The sequence below is a fragment of the Diospyros lotus genome, chromosome 8 (assembly GCF_014633365.1).
Source record: "Diospyros lotus cultivar Yz01 chromosome 8, ASM1463336v1, whole genome shotgun sequence".
Classification (NCBI taxonomy): domain Eukaryota; kingdom Viridiplantae; phylum Streptophyta; class Magnoliopsida; order Ericales; family Ebenaceae; genus Diospyros; species Diospyros lotus.
Genome location: NC_068345.1, coordinates 31696247 through 31719040, shown reverse-complemented (window position 1 = coordinate 31719040; position 22794 = coordinate 31696247). Strand labels below are relative to the sequence as shown.

Genomic DNA, 22794 nt, shown 5'->3' with positions numbered 1-22794 from the left:
GTCTAATATTAAAATTTATTGAGAATGGTTATTTTAAAATTCTTTGTCACCAAGAAAACATAAGTTGAAGAGAAAAAAATGTTTGATGCTACAACTTGTCGAAAAAATAAAAATATTTCTATTATTGTAACTCATCAAATACCTCATTAGAAGAACTAAAGGTTATGTCATTGGTGTTGGTTTTCGTATTTCCATTGTTATCATATTTGATTTCTCCTCCAATCAAATCCATGGGTTGCTGGTGGAGGATTTTTATAAAGCTTAATCGGTGAAGAGCATATTGACACATAATGTTTCTATTCCTTAATTTATTCGCTCTTTCATTTGTTAGCGTGTATGCATACCCTAGAGAAAAATTATTTAAAAAATAACAATAATAGATATATAGTTAGCTGTACCATTCTTGATATAAAAACTAAAATCAATTCATTTACATCAAGTGTAAAGTTATAAAAAGAAAGTAACAAAATTTATTAAAATAAATTAATTCTATATCCCTTAAACTTTGGGTCTTATATATGGACATCCCATATCATTTTTTTTTTTATTATTTATTTGAAACTAACCCAAGATTGGGAGGACACCCCCATCTACTTCTGACATCGTTCATTGTATTAAAATTAAATTAAACTTATTTTCAATCTAATTAAAGATAGAGAAAATGGCAAGGTGTCGCGTGTAATTTTTTTTCTTTTTATTCAAATTTTAAATGAATATAAATTTTATTGTAGTGATGATATTATGTTAAGTTTAATAACTTTGAGATCATAAGTTGAAGTTAAAAAATCAATTTAATTTTTAATAATTTATTCTAAATGAAATTATCAGAATTTTAATTCTACTAGATCACTAAAACTATGGGGGGGAAAAAAAAAGAAATAAAATTATGCAAAAATTGGTTCGCAAGGAGCTGTGGGGACATAAAGGAAATTTGTATGGAGAGGGAGGTAAATCCAAGATTATGCCCAAATTGTTGAAAAAGAAAAGTAGCAAAAACAAGATAAAAACAAAATAGAAGAAGTATGGCGGGACGAGCGTCCATTATGTCATGGCAATGGCTTCACTGCCCCTTCCCCCCTCCTCTCCCCTCTCTCTTAGTTCGGACTGTGAAGCTGTGAGCATGTGCAACTCATGATTTGGGGCACCGTGATTACATGGGATCATAATTGAACATTCATCAGTGTTAACCCACCAGCAAGCGTCTTCTAATTCATTGACTTTGACTCAAGGAAGGTAAAAGATCAATATAATATCCCTGCCGTTGTCGATGGATCACTCTGCAATCACAGGATTGGAGCTTTACGCATCAAACCACAAAGTTTATGATCCCCATAGTTACAGAACCAGATCAACATCCAACCGCAAACAGTAGCAAATACTTGAAACCCTAACAAAAGTAAACTATTCCAAACTGGTACATGAAATTTCAAAAATACAACCCAAAACTGTTAACTTCTAGCGAGCACCCAATCAAATTCGATATGAGGCAACCTCAGTGTGTTTGCCAGTGAGAGTTGGAACGTGGATTACCAAGACCCAGTTCATCGATGCCAAAAGGGATCATAGTGGATTATGTTAATACTGAACGAGTAACAAATCCTCCATTCACCGTTTTCTCTACCAGTTTAGTTCCTCACGCTTCTGCCTTCCTCAGCACTTGGCCAGTTGCAAAACCATTCCATTATCTGTCTGATTGGTCTTAGACACTTCTCCTCAATCAGATATCTATACGAAGAACTTACAGGCGTTGTTCCTCTAAACAGAGATTATTCCAAACTGGTACATGAAATTTCTAAAAATGCAGTCCAAGCAAGCATAATCAAATTCGCCACAAGACAACTTCATAAGGGATGGAGTGAGGATTACAAGACCGAAGTCATAGATGCAAAAATGGATCATACTCCATTTATATTGGACGAGCAACAAATCCCCTATCCACCATTTTCTCTACCAGTTCCTCATGCTTCTTTATCTGTCCTGCCTTCCTCAGCACTTGCAAGACCATTTCATAATCTGTTTGACTTGGTTTTAAACACTTCTCCTCAATCATCTCTCTGAAGAACTTATAGGCATTGTTCCAGTGCCCAATTGCACAGAACAGCGAGATCAAAACCCGGTAAGTATTGATGTTCGGCTCAATTTCACCATCATCCATTTCTTTCTTAAGCTTGAGGACCATGTCAGTTGATTTTGAATCAACAAACATCCGCATCAGAATGTTATATGTCACCGTGTTGGGCTTACATTCCAACTGCTTCATCCGGGCATGCATCCTATGAGCAGCATTGACATCTCGGGAGTTCGAGGAGATGCACCTAAAGATCGGATTGAAGGTATGCGCGTTAGGAGCACACCCCTTCTTAACCATCGTATTAAGCACCTTAATTGCTTCCTCGCGATTGCCATCTTTACAATGGCTTTCTATGAGAAAATTATATGTTATTGTGTCAGCAGGGCAAGAAAGCTTCTTCATCTGATTATACACTTGCAAGACCTTTTCAGTCCGGCCAGCCTTCACATGTACCCTCATCAGATTGTTGAAAGTTACAGAGTTCGGCTCGCACCCTGTATCGAGCATTTCAGCAAACACATCGTGGGCACGACTAATCTGCCCACATCTACACAACGCATCTATTACGATGCTGTAAGTATACACATTTGGCTTGATGCCAGCCATCTTCATTTCACGAAACACCCTCTCAGCTTCGGAGATATTACCAGCTCGGCACCATCCACGAACTAAGTTAGTGTAAACAACCACATCGGGAACAATTTTATCTTTCAAGCCATCAAAGAATGACTGGGCTTCGGATGCTCTTCTCTTCTTACAAAGAATGCTAATCAAGACGGAGAACGCAATTAGGTCCGGTTTGCAGCCGTAATCTTCCATTCGATTAAACGCGTGAACGGCCTCCGAGGCCAATCCGGCGCGCACATAGCGCCGAATAAGAATAGAGAAAGTGTCGATTGTAATCTGTACGTTTCCTGTTTTCATCAAATCGATCAAATGCCAAGCAATGTCGAATTGTCGGACCTTCCCGGCGAGGTCGACCATCTCGTTGTAGGGTTCGGGGGAGGTACCGAACCCGTCGCGACTCTTGGCCCAGTTGAAAAAGGCGAGCGTTTGCAGGAAGGGGATGCCGTGGCGGACGCCGCCGCATTTCTCCACCACCCGGAGGAAGACGGCTGGGGAGAGCGGTTCGGAGGAGGCGGCGCCAGCTTTTGAGAAGTCGAAGGAGAGAGACGGGATGGTGAAGTTGGGGGTCAGAGGGACGGGGTTGGGATTGGGGTTAGGGTTTTTGCGATGGTGGCCTTTGATTAGGGCGTGGAGTTTGTCTGCAAGTAGGGTTTCTGATTGAGACAACTCGACGGCAGGGGTGGTGAGTGGCGGCGTTTCCTCATCTTTTACGACGTCGGACTCGTGATCTTCTGAAGTTGAGGAAGAAGAGCAGTAGGACTTGAAGAAGCTAGGGCTGGAGAGGAAAGCGAGACGAGGAGGAAGGTATAGGCGGCGTAGATCTGATTTGATGATTGCCATTGGAGGCCTCTTCCACCAACACCAACTGGATATATATATATATATATATATATATAACTACAAGTCACCAGCGTCTCTGTTTTTCATCAAAATAATTCAAACATCGCTTACAGTTGATTGTGTTTTTTAGCTATTTGTACGTAGTTTTTTTTATAATTTAGAAATATTTTTTATAAATTTTTCTGATTTTCTTTAAACACTTTTATTAGTTACAAAATATTTTAGATAAAGTTTTTGAACAAAGAATTACATTATAAAAAAGTTTAAATATATTTTTAAATCACGTAAAATTCCTTTCCAAATAATTCAAATCATCAAAAAAATTAAGTACAAGCTATCTCAAATTTCTTTCTTGTAAAAGTCAAAATGAAAATGAACAAGAAAAATTACTAAAAATATTAACCTTAATGGGTATATTAATTATACAAATTTTAAAAATTATCATTATTATATATAATGAGGGCAAACTTAATACCAGAAGCTCATGAGACTAACAGTTATTGAGAAATTCTCTAAAAAATTACTCTTCGATATTCTTGAGACTTTCTCAAGAACTTTTTGTAGTTTTAATAATATGTTAAGTAATCTTTGAATTTTTTTTGAAAGATTTATAACAAAAAATCTTGAAAGATTCTAATATCTATTCGTTGAGATTCTTAATCATTATAAATAGAAAGTAATTCCTTCAATTAAGGTAGAAGTAAAATTCAACTTAAATAATTTTTTTACTATTTTCATATATTATGTAATACTCGAGAAATTATTAAGAGTATAAATAATATTTAATGAAGGGTATAATCGGAATTATCGAAAGAATAAGGCTATATGACACACTAACGCAGTTTTAGATGAGTAAATCAGTCGGAAGGAGTAACCCGGACCTTAGATAGCTAAAGAAAATTGTACAATATCGACAAGTGATTCGAATTATGATTTTTAGTGATGAAAGAAGTGGGATCGGGAACAGTTTTCGGTACAGTTGTCGACCGGGCTGAGAAAACCGGATCGACGTAGGAAATGTCTAGAAGATCAACGGAGCGCGTCAAGGACTAGTATTTAATGTGTAGAACAACCCTTAAGCGATTTCGGGTTGAATCAAATGGATTTAAGGTCAATTTGACCAATCGGGCCTAAGTGCAGTTTTCTAATTTTGCCCGAGAGAGGTCAAAACGATTATTTTTCAGAAATTTCAAAGATAAAATGAATAATGTAAATCTTGTAGGCCTTAATGGTGATATTGGATAGTTCAGGGGTGGATGGGAAAGGCTAAAATGGGATTAGAAGAAATTATGGGGGTCAAAGTGCAAAAAAATGAAAAATGGCATAGTGTGAACGCAGCAAAATGGCCGCCGCAAATCTTCACACGTGGAGGCCGAATCCGGCGATGGGACGGTCGGGGAGGAGCTAGGGGAGGTCGTATACGGCGGTGGGTTGCTTGTAGGCCAAGTTGTGGCCAGTGATTGGCCGGATTTTGGTCGGATTTCGAGTATAAAAGGAGGCCGCGGGTTTTGATTTTTGGGCTTCAAATCGATCGAGTTTTTGAATGGTTTCGGGAGAGTGAATAAGGGGCTTTTGGTCACGAGGCATCAAGGAAGATTTTGGGAGGCTTTAAAAGCATTTTCGTCAAGTGTAGAGGCCGATTGAAGCTCGGCCGAGGGTTGGTGGCGGACCGCCGCGAGCCGCCTGCAACTGCCATTTTTGGGCTTTTTCCGGCGAGTTTTCGGCCTGATTTTGGTGCCATTGGGATCGATTCTTCAAGAGCTTCAAGGGGGTATCGATTTTGCAGCCATCGGAGCAACTGCCGGTGACCGGTCTTGAGGAAGAAGACGACGCGCGTGGCTGCACGCGCCGGCTTCCACGCGCCAGGCGCGTGAGGGCGCGTGTGATAGGGGCATTTTGGTATTCTTCTTCCAGTATTTTTGTCAATTTATTTGAGGATTTATCATGTTGAAACATTTTGGAAAATGTTTGAGGAAATCATTATTTTGGAATTATCAAGGAGAAAATTGGGAGAAAATAGAGAAAATTAAGGAAAAATTGAGGAAAATGGATTTTAATACTTCCTCAATTAAATATGATATTTAGGAAGTATCTTGGCTAGAGGTTGAGCACAAGTTTAAGTATTTGGGGTTTGGCACGTAAATCGAGGCCGTGCACGAGGATCAAGGCAATCTAAATACATTCGAGGTGAGTGGTCTGATCCTGTCTTTACCTTATTTTGAAAATATGTTGGAAGGTGTGTAGTGGGTTTAGGTGGGCGGTGTTACCCTCCCGAACTTGGGTTACACGTAATTGGAACCAGTTCTAGTGAGCGATTTTACCCTCCGGATCTTGGGTTGTTCTGCGAAAGCGTTTCACTTATGTATTTACGTCATCTTTTGCATATTGTACATGTGATTTATTACATCAACTGTTTTTACTTACAAAAGAGTCGGTGCATGGCGAGTGATTTTCATATCATCGGGGTATTGATATTCGTGTCAATGTTGTTTTCTGTGTTGGATGGGTTGGGGTCTACTTGAGAAAGGGACAATGTTAATCCAGGTGAACGGGTGTCACACTGGGGTACTCGAGGGAACAATGTTAAACCAGGTGAACGGGTGTCACGACGGTGCACTCGAGGGATTAACATTAGACCAGGTGAACGGGTGTTACAGTGGGGCATTCGAGGGATTAAGTATGTCAGGGGAGTTTCTCAAGTTAGACATGTTTTTGCATGTTGCCGCTTGTCTGAATATGCCATGCTTATGTGTCTCTCATGCATTGTATAATCTGTTTCTATACCATCACTTAGATGTTTATCATCTAACCTGGGCTATGCCCCTGGAACGTTTTATGTTCCAGCCAGGAACTGCTGCGAGGGCAAGGATGTGGCCGGTTGAGGGCCAATGGTGCTTAGTTTGTTAAGTCGTAGTAACGTTCGGAGACTTTAGTATGTATTTCAGGTTGTAAATGAACAGTTGTATAATAGCAATTTTATCATTTGGTCTGTATTAAGTATTTTGCTTTGGAAATACTATGGTGTTTTGGTATTAGTGTATCCGCTGCGTTGTATTAAGACTCGTTTAGTTTAAGATTATTGATCTTGATAGTTAAACGGGTAAGACTGGGGTTCGCGGGGTTTTGTTTCTGCATGTGAAGATTGTTCTTGAAATACCGCGCGTGTTGAATTTAAAAAAAAAAAAAAATGAAATCCCGGGAATACCCTTATAGTGACACGCTTGGCGAGTCGGGGGTGTTACAATTAAATGAAATCCCGGGAATACCCTTATAGTGACACGCCTAGCGAGTCGGGGTGTTACATATTATCTCATAGATTAATTTAAGTATTAGAAGATATGTGCATAAAACATTCTATACCCTTATATGTTTTATATTTCACAAGTCTCCTAAAGACTATGAGTTCCACTTTCGTAATTATAAAGTTATTGTTATATTTAGGTAATAATAATAAAAAATATATTTAAAATTATATATATATATATATTAATTTTATAATACCATTACACAAAACTAACGATATTAATGTTCAAGTGTTTTGTTCCATCGACTTAACATCTTTATATTAATTTTTAATATATCTTTTACACGTTCTCAATTATTAAAAATATTTTTTTAATATATTTACTCTATGTATGGTTTACATTTATATATACACGTGTATAGATATAAACATAAAATATGTATCGGTACAATATTTTAGTATATGATATTTAATATCTAGTCTTTCATACATTAAGTTTACTTTTATGATAATGTTTAAAGATAAATAATGTTGATATAATTACAAATAAATAAGATAATAAATACTAAAATTCAACAATTAAGTAGTTGGTTTCAACATTTACAACTTTAGTAAGTTAAGAAGTTGTTAATCTACCTCTGCTAGAAAAAATAATATTTTTATGTAATTTTTATACACAACACGTGTTTAGAATGTGTAATAATACCATTTTATTATTATGATAAACTTTAACTAGTAAGTATTTTTCTATTATGCATAATTATTATTGATAGAATTGGAGACTAATCATTACGATTTTATCTTGACCAAAACATCTAAAAAAAGATGAGTCTCATATAATTTTTAAAGATTTAAATTAGTTTTTGTATTAGAGATAAAATAAAATTATTATATACAATAAAAATGTATTTTTTTCTTAAAATTTATACCTTTATATAGTCATATTACAAGACAAAACAGAGTTACGATCACACCACATGAATAAACAAATTCTAACCTATAGATTTAGACCCTAAATTAAAGTATATTTAATTATTTTTGTCAAATCTTTTACTTAGTCAAGATCCAAACTTTAATTTAAATATTTTATAACATGTGTTATGTTGAGGGATTGAAGTAAGAACATTTTTGTAATTTCATGTAGAGCTAAAATTTTCCCTATCAATTTATCTATGAAAGATATAATTAAATATTAAAAATCAACCATTAATATTAAAATATTTAAAAATTTACTAAACTCCTAAGGACCCCTTAATTTTCTGAACTTTGCCTTTGCCTTCCAGACGCCAGACGGCAGCCGCTGCTTAATTTTTTTTTTGTTATATGTAAAAATATATTTCTAAATCAATCAAAATACATGTGAATATAAATTTAAGAATAGAATTAAAGAAATTATAGATTACAAATCGGAAATCATATCAATTATAATTCACAATACAAACGGGAATTTAAATATCAGCAAACAGCAAAAGTTGAACCTAAATCCTATCGTTTCTGCTTCTGGTTCTGGTTCCGGTTCCGGTTCCGGTTCTCTCTGAAGCTGCTGCTATCGAATATCGATTTGCTTTGTTCGGGCTGTCTTCAAACCGCCCAAAGCGGTTGCCACGAGAAAGATGACCGCGAATATCCAGAGGTGCCGACCCCTCGCAAATTCTCTCCTCTTCCTCCGCCCCCTCCGCCGCCGTTTCTTACACAGCGGCCCGGACACAATTGACGAGCTATTGGACAGGCATGTAGTCAGGAAAGACACGAGCTACGTTGACGACGATGAAAACGAGCTTCTGACTCGGCGGCGGCTCACCAGCACTCGGCGCGAGGTGCTGAGTCTCTACCGAGACATCCTCCGGGCCACCCGCTTCTTCATGTGGCCCGACTCGCGAGGCGTTCTGTGGCGCGACGTTCTCAGAGAGAACGCCAGGAGGGAGTTCGAGGAGGCCCGATTCGAGACCGACCCGGAGATCATCACCCGGTTGCTCATCGGCGGGCGTGATGCTGTGCAATCGGCGCTCGATAAGCTTGCGGAGAAACAGAGAGATCAGATCGCCAAGCAACAACGAGATCAAGGTAGTCGTTGATTGTGGTAATTGCTTAATGTTGTTCCTGAAAACGATGTATAAATCATGTGAACTTTTTCAATTTTTTTATTTGATCAATAAGAGTTTCCATTGAGTCTATGTTAAATTCCAGGGATCCCTATTTCTTTTGTCATTCTTTTACTGGAAACCGCAAAGATTTTGTGAAACCTAATTATCTATGCTGATCCTGCAAAAGATATGTCAAATGTGTGACACACACATCATGTGGCTCACACTCTAATAACTTTCTTCTGGAATTGTTAGTTCGGAAAATTTCAGTTAATACTCGAGTTATGGATGGGATTTCTGGTGCAAAAATGAGTGAAGAAATCATTGCCTCCCTAACATGTAGGGGGTTAGCTGGCAATAGAGGACTTAGTTTCTCCAGTTTGGAAATGTCCTTGGAGTTTGGATGCTATTTGATAATGGAATGATGATTTTGGTATATGAGTTTGGATGGCCTTATTTGGAATTTCCAAGATGGGAATGAATAGACGCTGAATAGAGTAAAAGAAAATGGTGTCAACTTAATTTTGTAGGACAATGCTTCCAAGTTTTGCCCAGTGGCATCAGCTTACTAAGCTTTCCATCTTAGTTGCCCTTTATCATCTTTAGTTTGACTAAAACATCCTAGACATGCATCACTTTGGCTGTTTGGCATGCAACCACTTTATGATTCTCGGCTAGGACTCTAAAACATAGGCCTGGCACAGCCTTAAATTTTTAAAATGTCTAAGGTACATAAGTTCTGTGGCTGCAATTCTGCCAATGTTTTTGCACGGTATCTCGTTATGACAATATTGGTTTCCTGACTAAATTAATGCAATCATATGATTGGCCCTGTTCTACTGTCTAGGAAAACTGTGGTTGTGTGCTCTATTTAGGTCTACCTCAGTGATTTATAGTTGCCTGATTTTGAAGTTCACTTGAGATTGATATCTGTGGCTCTGATCATATTCACTCTGTGGGATAGTATGTAATAATTTTGTTTGTTCAAAATAAAAAAACCCTTAAAAATGTTTCTTTTCTTAATATGCAGAAAGCTACTTCTCTTCTTCCTATTAGATGGAAATGTGCTTAAACCTATTAGATGACATGCAGCTGCATATTGATGAGATACATTCATTTGCATTTGGCATGTTGTTAAAGGTGCCTGATTCTGAAGTTCACTTGAGAGTGATATCTGTGGCTCTGATTATATTTTACAGTTTCATGCCGCTGTTATTTATTCTTTTCTGATTTAACTCTTGTTTGATTGTCTTGTGGCCAAATGCTTGACAAGATGGTATGTAGTAATTTTGCTTGTCCAAACTTCAGTTTTTACTTCATGGTTGGCACGTGTGGAGGATAAGTTTGTTTTTACTTCATGCTGCTGCTACATCAGAAAATACCGAGTTGTGGATTTTCCTAGTCCTCTTGGAAATCTGGTTAGACCTATTAGATGTCTTGTACCTGCATTTTGTGTGCGTGTGTTTGTTTTTTTTTTTTTTTTGGGGGGGGGGGGGGGGGGGGGGGGGTTCCAGAGCTACTTTGTGAAATTTTTCAGTCGTATTATATGGAAATCTGGTTAGAATTAGATGACTTGTAGCTCCAAATGAATGATATATGTTCTTCCACATTATGCATTGTTGAAGGTTTCCCCCTCCCAAACCCACAAAAAACAGAAGAAATAAAATATTACAATTAATGCTATGTTATTATTATCAAATGAAACGTGAGACAGTCACCTGGATGTACAGCTTCATAATTAGACAAGTTCTGATCAAAATGTTTCATTCAGTAACCATTGGCCTTCTAGTAGTCAGAACAAAAATTTAATGTGGGCTTAATATTTGATTGATCTCCATTCTGCAATCTGTCATTAGAACGTGACAGTTCTGTATCATTTTGCACTCTCGAACTAGGCCAGATTGACCTGTTTATCTATTGCTGCTTAAGATCCCAAGTCAACTATTTTTAAACATTTCATCCTATTTGAGCCACCAAGTTCCCTTCGGCTGTTATTTTCCTACTCTTACTTGAACTGTTTAGTAGAAATGCTTCAAAACATCTTATGGTTTAGATTAAGTTATGTAGGGAACCTTCTGTCATTCTCTTTGCTAATTCCCGGACAGAATCTCTTCGATGGCTTCTGTCCTAGATTTTTCAGTTGCCTCACAACTGTAACTAGCGGGCGCTCTAACTAATGGGACAGGTTTTGTTTTGTTTAAGCTTTTACAGGCTATAAATTAGTTAGTAGGGGACTTATAGCAATGATGGGACTTCCCCTCTTGACTCATATCTACAATGGATGGCTTGGGTTGCTTAGTTTTAGGAGTATAAAGTTAACTATAGCTATAACTTTTTAGTGATAGATCGTGGTGTTACAGTTGATATTAACTGATTAGAATTAGTGCAGGATAATAGATATATGTATATATATTGAAACTCACCTAGGTTAAACTTATGCTAAGATGAGATATTTTGCCTGGTGAAAGACGTTACAAGTCTAGAGGAGGAAAGTTTATAGTGGCCCAGTTCCGCATTGATAGTATATATACTGAGAATGTTACAACCCAAATGTGGGGGTTGTGGCAATACTCTCTAATAGGACTATAGGCCCCACATGGGTGCAACAAGCCTTATAGGATACCAAACTACACTAACATGCATGCATGTCATATACATGATGCATAATTAATAAAGTGATGGAACAATCACATGATTCAATAACCTCGTGTGTAGTTGTTATGAAACTAATCATAATATAAGTGCCATATGAAGGAAGGAATAGCCAGTAAGTGAAAAATGAATGTATAGTCATACTCTAATCCATGAATAAATATACAATACCAGGAATAGTCAATGTATTGGCGATCGTATCTAGAGGAGCCTGTCTATCACATATCACTAGAACTCGAGATCGTTGCATCCTGCCATGATCAACTGCAATGGATGAGACCAAACCTACAAATATGAAAGTGGTAAGGTAATGGTGTAAGTCTGCAAACATGGCGAGACTATGATATAGGAGAAATAAGCCAAGATATGAATTTGCAGAAAGCTAAATGCAAGTGCTCCGCAATGACAACAGGGATGGGAAGGGTGTACCGTTCTAAAATCATGCATGAAAATACATTACATAATAGAATTGGCAAGCTGTATGAAAGAACAAATTGAGAATTGAGCCACGTGTGCTACACACGCAGTTAGCAACTTAGCAACTCCCCTGCGAAACCAACGATTTAACACCATCTACAAGTTACTCCATATGACATGTCATAAAAATAATCCATAATTTTCTATACTAACAAATAAGGATCAATATATGCAATAAAAATCAATTACAATCGTGTAAACTCAATCGATCATCAGGTTCGAATGTAGAGGCATGCATGGTAGTAAACACACAGCTTGTATCAGTTAACAGATTGCCCACTCCCATATCTATTTCTTTTTAAAGGAGGTTTGAAATGAATTTGATAACCTATGATGAGTACATCTGTACATGTAACAATGACATAGAGATGATAGAACATATCAATTCCTTCTAAACATACAATCATGTACTATATGAATCAAATTGTGGGACATAGGCAGAAGGTTATATATACAGAAGGTGAGAAGTAGTCTAACGTCAAAGTCTAGTGACCCCTTTCCCTATTAGAGAGTTGGACATAGTGGCCACGACGAAACAGATACTCGATGCGCCAAGGTTCATAGAGCCCTACTGCGAACATTCAGGGTCCATCTAAATACTCCCAAACATAAAAATATGTCATAGATGATGGAACATATCAGTTCACAACCATGTTTAAATTTGCCCTCCATGAGCTACGACTCTGATCCTACAAACAATATAAATCCCGTCAGAATTTCACATAGGAATCGAAGCAGGACATATATGTAGATTAATTGTACAAGACCACCCCTCAATACACTATTGAAAAGGGTCATCTTTTTGTTGTCCGACGTTGAGCCCAATCTGCATCACAAAAGGCATTCAACTGCAATGAATTTGTGGATGAGAAAAAAAGACCTTGTTTAGCTGTTTTCTTGATGTAGCGTAGAACTCTTTGTGCCGCTTCTAGGTGCGGAACTCGGGGCTTGTTTATAAACTGACTGAGAATGTGAATAGAATAGACCAAGTCTGGCCTTATGATGGTTAAGTAAATTAATTGCCCAACAAGTCTTCGATAAGAGAAGGGATTTTTAATACAATCGTCATCTTCCTTACTAAGAGATAAATTCTACTTCATTGGATAATTGGCGGGCTTTACTACCAAGTACCCCATGTCTTCTAATATTTCAAGTACATATTTTCTTTGTGAAATAACAATTCATTGTTTTGATCGAGATATCTTTATCCCAGAAAATTTTTCAAGTTATCAAGATCCTTAAATCTTAAATTGTTGCATGAGATGAGTTTTAATTTGTTTAATTTCTTGGAGATTATTACTTGCCAGAATGATGTCATCCACAGAGACAATGAGAGCAGTAAAGGAAGTACCATGGTGTCGAATAAATAAGGAGTGATCTGATTTGGATTGTATGAAGTTTGCAAAGGTGATGACTTTGGATAGTTTGATGAACCACTAATGAGAAACTTGCCTAAGCCCATACAAAGATTTGTGAAGCTTGCATACTCGAGTCTCCCCTTTTCATCCGAAACCAGAAGGTAATAACATGTAGATATCTTCCTCCAGATCGCCATGGAGAAATACATTGTTGACGTTGAGTTGTCGAAGGTGCCAATTCATGGAAGACGCAACAACAATGAGTAAGCGAACAGTAACAAGCTTGGTAACAGAGGCAAAAATCTCACAGTAATCAAAACCTTCAATTTGACCGTAACCTTTTGCAACTAAGTGTGCTTTATAGCACTCGACAATGCCATTAGGATTAAATTTGATCTTGTAGACCCATTTGCAACCCACGAATTTCTTGTTTGAAGGCAAATGTTAGAGAGACCAAGTGCCATTATCATGGAAAGCACAAAGTTCTTCGGTCATGGCAAGACGCCATTTAGGATCTTTGACGGCCTGGGTAAATGAGGTAGGTTCTTTGACTGCTGAAATGGAAGTGCTGAAAGCACGATGAATGTGAGAAAGTCGATCATAAGTAAGAACATGAGATAAGGTGTAATACCCGGGAATAATTTGAGGATAAAAATGATATTTGATAAAGGGCATAAATGAAATTTTGGAAAAAATAAGACTATAAGGCATACTAGCACAGTTTTGGACGACCGAATTAGTTAGAAGGAGTACCTCGGACCCTAGATAATTAAAAAAAATGGTATAGTATCATCGAGTAGAATAAATTATGATTTTTGGTGATGAAAGAAATGAGATCGAGAACAGTTTTCGGTATAGCAAAAATACAACTGCCAATTAGGTCGTATTATCGAATTGTTATAAACGATGTCCAAAAATTCAACGGAGAGTTTCAAGGACTAGTATTCGATGTGTAGAATAACCCTTAAGTGGTTTCAGGTTGAATCAAATGGATTTGAGGTCAAATCAATCAATCGGGCCTACGTGTAATTTTCTAAAAATGCCCGAGGGAGGTCAAAACGGTAATTTTTCAAAAGTTTCAAGGGAGAAATGAGGAGTACTAATCTTGAGGGTCTTAGTGGTGGTGCTAGAAAGATCAGGGACTTGAGGATAAGGGCCAAAATGCAAAAGAGAAATTCCAAAGGGTTAAACTGCAATTTTCAGAAAGTTATACATGCATGGCTGATTTGGCCGGAAAATTCGACGATTTGGCAGCCTAGGTTCATCAGTGCATAGCCTAGGGTAGTCTAGGAGGCGTGGGGATGAAGCTTTGGCCGGAAATTGGCCACGTGGGGGTCGGATTTTGGCTATAAATAGCCAAGGGTTTCGGCCGAATTTAAATCATCAAATCGCTCAAGTTTGAGAGCGAATCAAGGGAAACCAATAAGGGGCTTTTGATCCTTGAGGGAAGAGGATCATTTCTGGAGAGTTTCAGAATTTTTGGAGCGGTGTAGAGGTGTTTTTGCGTTCGGCCGCATGTGTATATATATATATATATCAAGTGAAGGTGAAATCGGGTTGTAAAGTGATCGATTGAGCGATCTAATAAGAGGCTTTTGGTCGCAAGGTGATGGGTAATTGATCTGGAAAGTTTCGTGTCAATCGGAGTTCAAATCGAAGGTCAATTTGGCTCGCCGAAAAACGCAAAGCTTCGTCGGAGCCGGATTGTAAATCGTCAAATCGGGCAGCTTCCGATAAGTTTTTCGACCATGTGAGGGTTTCATTGTGATCGACTTGAAGAGGGCTTCAAGACGGTGTCTTCAGATCAGTCATCGGAGAAGGTCGCCGGTCGCCGTCGCTTGAGAAGATGACCGGAGGTATTTTCTGTATTTTTTTAAATACTGAAAATAAAGAAAATTAGAGAAAAAATAGAATTAAAGGGATTAAAATTCTGGAAAAATATCTAGAAATTCAAGAAGGATGAATAGTTTATTTTGATAAATTTTTATCTTGGAAATTTCTTGAGGAGATAATTATTTTGGATTTTTGAAAGGAAAGGTAAATGGAAAATAAATAGGAGGGATTTTTATAAAATTCTGAGAAAATTTCAGAAGGATAAGGGATTTATTTTATGAGTTTTGGTGATTTTTCTTGGAGGAGATTCGAAGGAAATCAAGAAGAAATAAATTTTCTCAAGAAAAAGCAATTATGGAAATTTGAAAAAAATAGGAGAAAATCTGAAAAATTTCCAGAAAATCCTAGAGGCTTATAAATATTGTTTTATGAATTATTATGGAGAAAAATTTGGAAAAATACTTGAATAGGTATTTATTTGGAATTATCAAGAGAAAAAATAGGAAAAAATAAGATAAAAATTATGAGAAATTTGAGAAAATAGATATTTATTTTCCTTTGAATGCATACAATGTCTAGGGTATCATTAAAGCTCGAGGTTGAACTAGAGAGCACCTGACACGATAATCGAGGTCGATCGGGCACGCATTTCGAGGAATCTTGAATTTAGCCCAAGGTGAGTGGTTCTACCTGAAAAGACTTTAAGTGACATGTGAATGGTTTACTGTGAGTGTTCATCCCTATGGCATGGTTTATTGTGATGGATTGTCCAAACGGTTATTTACACATGCATTAAATTTTGTACGATAAATTGCATACATCGAAATGTTGATTTTAAGCTATGCATGTTATGATTTTCGACATTGGCTTGTTTGTGTCGTCCATGTGGGACGTGGGTTGGTAACCTGTGACGTAACCTAGAGTGACAGCACTCGCGATGCGTACCTAGGATTAATGCTAGGTGACCCACTTGGGACGGGGCTGAGACGGACTTCACCCTATGGGACCCAAGTGGCGGGGCTGAGAATGGACACCACCCCGGTTGTTGGCTCAAGTGGCGGGGCTGCGAGTGGACACCACCCCAGGTTCCTTTGAGCGATAGCATTAATGCTGAGGTGATGTCGATTCCGAGGATAGTGCTAATGTGACACTCTTGGGGCTAGGGTTGCGTTGGGTTTTGGATTGCTTTTGAGTTGGAGCGTAAAGCCTAACAATGACAATGGGGTGATTTCCGGGTTCATATGTCGAGGTTGTCCCTCTTAAGCAGGATTGTTTTGCCAATGGGCCGAAGTGGTCGTGTCACCTTTAGAGAGATTGCATTTTCCCCAATTAGGGTTAAGTGCTATGTGGGATTTTCTTAGGCTGGTGCATGACGGGATTTATCAATTTTGTATATGATTCTTCATATTTACATGAAAACGTTTTTGAACTCTCACTTAGATGATTCAGCATCTAATTTGGACTATGTCCCTAGAATATTCAAACGTTCCAGGTGAAAGTAGTGGCGCCAAGGGAAAGAATGTCATCGAGATGTAGCTGCTATGTTTAGTTTTCGTAGGTTTTGTCTATGATTACGATGTTCAGAGGTTATGTAAATATTTGATATTTTCATGTGAAACATCGATTTGGTTATTGTAAAGGAATTGTCGGTTATATATCATTGTGGTTTCGATCTTACTTCCGCTGATGTGATTGTTAATACATGTCTTAGTTTATTTATTATTAAATTTTGATATGCTAAGAATGTACGATCGGGATTGACGGGAAATGATTATGATGAAGGTATATGTATCAAGAGACTTATGTTGTGTGTTTGATGTTGAAAATATATATATATATATATTCCCGAAATCTCGAGTTAACGCTCGCTTTAGAAAAGTGGGGCGTTACATAAGGGGTGAGGAATACATGTGGCTGCAGTCAACACCGAGTGAGACGATGGTAGGGAGCAAGCATGCAAGAAATCTTCTACATGGTACTATTGAAGATAGCTAGGTGCTTGTGTGGGTCGTCGGAGTTGGGTGTCGGGTGTGGGAGAATCATGTGGGGCATTAGGGAATGTCGCAAGGGCAGGTTTGAAAGTCGCAACATCTGGAATTTGTAATGCAAAAGAGAGGATTAGGTCGGAAGGTGTGGTAATGGACAAAGTTGGCGTCGCATCGAGTGAGGTCGGGTGGGAATCAAACTGGATTAAAAGAGTTGTGGCAGGAGAAGATGGCACTGTGATAGGCAAGTTTGGATGGGTAGGCATTGTAGTAGGCGGATTCAGATTGGCAGGTGTTGCAGAGCAAAAAATTGGATCAATAGGGCCCGCGACGGAAATGGTCAAGTGTGTTGGTAAAGTAGAGAGGGGAGTAGCGGAAGTATAAGGGAAAACATGTTCATGAAAAAAGGACATCTCGAGAAATGAAGATTTTTCTAGTAGCTAAATCATATACCCGATAACATTTGGTACTATAAGGGTAGCCAAGAAAGATACAACGAAGAGAACGAGTATCAAATTTGCTTGGTTTGTGGTTGAGGGTAGAGGCAAAACAGAGACAACAAAAAACGTGTAAATGATCATAAGTGGGTGTTTTATGAAATACTACCTCAAATGGTGTTTTGCCGTGAAGAATATGGGTTAAGGTACGATTGACAAGATAGGTGGAGGTTAGGATATCATCACCCCAAAAGGTTTTGCAAAGGTTGACTTGGAAAAGTAAGGCACGGGCTACATTGAGGAGATATCTATGTTTTCGTTCAACAACATTATTTTGTTGTGGGGTTGAGACACAACTAGTTGGTGAATAATTCATTTGGCATGATATGTGTTTGGAATGGCAAATTCAGGGTCATTATCATTACGAATGATTTTGATGCGAGAATCAAATTGGGTTTCAATAAGGTTTATAAAGGTAAGTAAACAATTTCTAACTTCAGATTTGTTAAGCAAGAGATAAACCCATATGCATTGAAAAAAAATTATCTACGATAGTAAGGAAGTATTTTGCCTTTTGTAAACTTGGGACATGATAACCACCCCAAATGTCAACATAAATCAACTCAAAACAAGATTTTGTGTTAATAAAACTGGAAGGAAAAGGTTGTTTGGTTTGTTTAGTAAGTGGACAAATAGAACAATCATTGAAAAAATCGGTTTTGATAGAGTCTGAACATAAAGAAGTGGCTTGCATGTTCTTATTGGATGGATGACCAAGATGTTGGTGCCAAATATGAGGATTGATGGAAGTGGTGGTGGTAAGGAAAATATGACACTTAGCATACTTCGACTTGTCCAAGTAATAGAGTCCAACTTGCTCAATTCCCGTCCCAATCGTCTTCCCCAAATGTTGGTCCTACACAAAACAAAGATTGTCGATAAATGTTGCGTAACATGAAGAGGTTTGAGTCAATTTGACCATAGATATCAAGTTGAGTTTAAAAGAAGGAACGCAAAGGACATTATAAAGAACTAGTGAACTTGAAAAATGAATTGTCCCTATATGTGTGACTTAAGCTAAAGCATAGTTTGGTAAATGAACATAATGATTGGTAACTGGTATACTATTGGTGAAAAAATAAGGGGAACAAATTATGTGATCAGTGGCTTCTATGTGAAAGATCCATCGAATATCCTTATCATATGTGAGAGAGTTGGGAGGGATGCTTGAAATGTTACTCATTGTTGATACTTGATTGACATCACTAACAGATTTTGTTCGAGCAATGAGTTCAAGGAGATCATGATATTGCTTAGCAGTGAGACTGTAGGAGAAAGTAGTTGTTTCAGTCTTGTTAGATTTGAAGTCTGCATGATGAGCTTGTTTGAGGGACCTTTCTTATCCCCTTGAGCATTTTCCTGCTTGAGCTTGTGACAAACATCAATGGTATGGCCTTTGTAACGACAATGATCACACTTAAGGTGTTGGCGGCAATTTTGCAGTGGTATGCCCAACAAGGTTGCAGCGATCGCATTTGAGATGTGGATTCCTGGTGAGTAATTCTTGTTGGAATTTGGTGGTCCATTTTTTACAGCAAAAATAGTTGCATCCAGTGTTTTCCCAATCACTTGTGAAGAGACATTTCGTTGTTTTTCATCTTGAATGATGAGGAAAAATACATTGTTCACGGGTGACAAGGGATCCATGAGTAATATCTGCCCTCTAGCTCCAGCATAAATGGGGTTGAGTTTCATAAGGAATTGGATAGTGCGTTGCGTTTGTTGGTACTCCTACAATTGTTTTGCCATGTCTCCATCAACAGATGAAAAAAAGCTTAGAGCATCACGCGCATCCCACAAGCCTTTTAATTTGGTGTACTAGTCACCAATACTCATGTCCCCTTAAATACACTCATGAATCTCTTGGTCAACTTAAAAAAGATGAACATTATTCGTATAAGAGAAACGCTCTTTCAATTCTAGCCAGATCTTGGATACACTATCATTATACATCACACTTTGAGCAATGTTAGGTGAAATAGTGTTGAGAATCCAACATTTAACGAGGAGATTGCAGCGAGCCCATTGTTTGTGTTTTTAGTGGATGTTGTTGAGGGCTCCATGATGGATCCGTTTATAAAGCTGTCCATGTTCTTGGTGATGAGAGCCATGAGCATGGCATGGCTGCAAAGGGGATAGTTGTTTTATGTCAAATGTTGAGGCACGAGAACCAAACTTGGTTGGTTAGAGTGATAGAGATAAAATGAGTCGTTTGGATCATCGTACATATTGGAAGAGAACATAGTTTCCTTTAAAGTTTCATCATTATTTGCCATAAAAGTTGAAAGGAATGGACGCTTGGAGTTGAATGGGTTATGAAGACTTCACAGATATGAAGCGAAAATAGTTGCGACAGTTCATATTTGCCCCACCATCGGTCCTAAGCCGCCACCGCCAAGATCTGCCCCATCACTGGTCGTCGTGTGCTCAACCCACGGCCGTCGCTGCCCGCAGCTTTCGCTGCCGTCGCTGTTGCCTTTACCAGTCGCCGGCCGTTGCGTGCTTAACCCGCGACCGCTGCTACCCGCAGCTTTCGCTGTCGCCTTCACTAGCTATCGGCCTTCGTGTGCTTTACCCGCAGTACTCGCTGCCTGCAGTTTTCGTTATCGTTGTTGTCGCCTTCAACCACTACTCAAATCTGCACCGTCACCAGCGACTCTTCCCATATTCGCCATCATCAGTGGCCCTCGTCTTGGATCCGCACCGCAACCACTCAAATCCGCCACTTTGCTCACTGGATCCAACCACCGTTGCTCAGATCCAAGTTGCTACTCAAATTTGCACCTAGCTCACCCAGATCCAACATCGGACAACCATATCTTGTTGTGGCCACCACCATTCTCAAATCTGACTCACCCATAGTCGTTTTTCGATCTCGGAGTTTCAAATCTTGTTGTTTTTAGATCTGAATTGTCGCAACTGTTTTCGCTTCATATCTGTGAAGTCTTTCTTTACTGCTCTCATTGTCTATTGTGGATGACACCATGGTACTTTCTTATTCATCCGACACCATCCAAATCAGAATGATGTCATCCTAGCATGCAATAGTGTTCAAGAAATTAAACAAATTAAAGCTCATCTCATGCAGCAATTTAAGCTTAAGGATCTTGGTAACTTGAAATATTTTCTGGGCAGGGAGATATCTCGATCAAAACAAATAATTGCTATTTCACAAAGAAAATATGCACTTGAAATATTAGAAGACATGGGGTACTTTGCCGTAAAGCCCGCCAATTCTCCAATGGAGCAGAATTTATCTCTTAATAAGGAAGATGGTGATTATATTGAAAATTCCTCATCTTATCGAAGACTTGTTGGGCAATTGATTTACTTAACCATCACAAGGCCATACTTGGTCTATTCCGTTCACATTCTTAGTCAATTTATGGATAAGTCCCGAGTTTCACACCTAGAAGCAGCACAAAGAGTTCTACACTATATCAGGAAAACACCCGAACAAGTTATTTTTTTTTTTTTCATCCATAAGCTTATTGCAGTTAAATGCTTTTTGTGATGCGAATTGGGCTCAATGTCGAGACACACGAAAATCAATCGCAGGTTACTGTGTTTATTGGGAGTTCCCTTATTTCTTAGAAAACTAAAAAAATAAGCTATTGTCTCTCGATCAAGTGCAGAGACACAGAATATCAGTCCATGGCATCTTTTTGTTGTGAGGTCTTTTGGCTCCAAAATATTTTACATGATCTTGGAATAAATCATTCACAACTAGTTAAGTTATTTTGTGATAGTCAAGCGACTTTACACATAATTTTCAATCCGGTATTTCAAGAACGAATAAAACACATAGAAATTGATTGTCAGTTTGTTCGAGAAAAAGTTCAAGTTGGTGTAATCAAGACTTACCATATATCAAAATCAAAACAACTAGTCGACATTTTCACTAAATCATTAAGCATACCACAGATTTCAAATCTTATCAGCAACTTAGGAATTATCAACATCTATTCCAACTTGAGGGAGAGTGTTAAGAATCAAGATCTCCAAATTTAGAATGTTTGTGTTTTTGCTTTTGTGCTTTTATTTTGTCTGTTTTATCTCTTCCTTGTATACAAAAACATTACTCTTTCAAGAATTTTTGTCTGCTCATTCCATTCGAATTTCATCAGTTGGGTTAAAAATTGCTCAAATTAAAATCTTGCTCTTACTTTTTTTAACCCTTGAATCTACAGTCATTCATATGAAAATTGTTTTACTTTTACAATTTATATATTGATACCAACTTTTATAGAAATTGCATTCTTGGTCTATATTTTTATAAAATTACATTTGAGGCCAAACCATTATATTTGTTTGTGTACCTTAATTTTAAGCCCATATATTCTTATAATTTCACGAAAACCCTTTTAACTTTTTTAAAATTTCACAAAAACCAGAAAGTTGCACAAATTAACATAGGCTTTCATGTATTTCATTATAACCCCTTAAAATTTTAATTAATTCCAAAAAATACCCCAATTAAGAAAAAACCCAATATTGGAATCACGTGCCTGTCCCTCGTTACCGGATGGTAACCTTGACCATCTGACCCCACCATTGGAATCTTCTCATCCTCAAGAACACAATATCCAAAATTCATACTCATCCAACAATTAGATCTACTTGGATATGAAAACTAATTCTCAAAATTTTAGTTATCATCAGTTATTGTCAGCTATGATTTCAATGATTAGAGCAAATAACAGGATTCTCTCGGCTATAGTGGTTAACATATCTAAACAAAAAATCGATACAATGACTAGATCTTACCAAATTTGAAAATTAATTTTCGATCAAAAGATTCATATTTTATAATGGCCTCATCACTAACTATCCATAACAGATTTTAATGAACAAAACCATCGGAGTTTTCTTGGTCAATCCACAAACCCAAAAATCAAAAAATATGTTATACTTTTGAGGTCAACGGCCATTACATTTAATTATTTATCTCTCTTTGTCTTTATACGTTTATCTAATTTTAAAAAATAATTAGATATAAAACAACGAGTGGTTATTAGTTGTCCATGATCGCTATTGTGGTTGGTCTAAGTTTAAACCCATATTCATCTGGGATGAAATTGGGAGTTATCCCTTTGTTTGGATTCAATTAACCTACAATATGGACA

The 22794-nt window shown here is 37.7% G+C and overlaps 2 protein-coding genes across 2 annotated transcripts; one reads left to right on the top strand and one right to left on the bottom strand.

Moving 5' to 3' along the window:
• Positions 1 to 1232: 1232 nt before the first annotated feature.
• Positions 1233 to 3572, bottom strand: LOC127807088 (pentatricopeptide repeat-containing protein At1g20300, mitochondrial). Its single transcript, XM_052344701.1, has one exon. It carries the CDS (start codon positions 3536 to 3538, stop codon positions 1907 to 1909), a length of 1632 nt encoding a protein of 543 aa, XP_052200661.1. The 5' UTR covers positions 3539 to 3572; the 3' UTR covers positions 1233 to 1906.
• Positions 3573 to 8269: 4697 nt separating this feature from the next.
• Positions 8270 to 8963, top strand: LOC127808214 (uncharacterized). The gene has a single exon (XM_052346643.1). It carries the CDS (start codon positions 8396 to 8398, stop codon positions 8855 to 8857), a length of 462 nt encoding a protein of 153 aa, XP_052202603.1. The 5' UTR covers positions 8270 to 8395; the 3' UTR covers positions 8858 to 8963.
• The last annotated feature ends 13831 nt before the right edge of the window (positions 8964 to 22794 follow it).

What these genes read in the sequence shown, in the direction of transcription:
- LOC127808214 (XM_052346643.1), top strand. Translation starts at nt 8,396, where the DNA reads ATGACCGCGAATATCCAGAGGTGCCGACCCCTCGCAAATTCTCTCCTC.
- LOC127807088 (XM_052344701.1), bottom strand. Translation starts at nt 3,538, where the DNA reads ATGGCAATCATCAAATCAGATCTACGCCGCCTATACCTTCCTCCTCGT.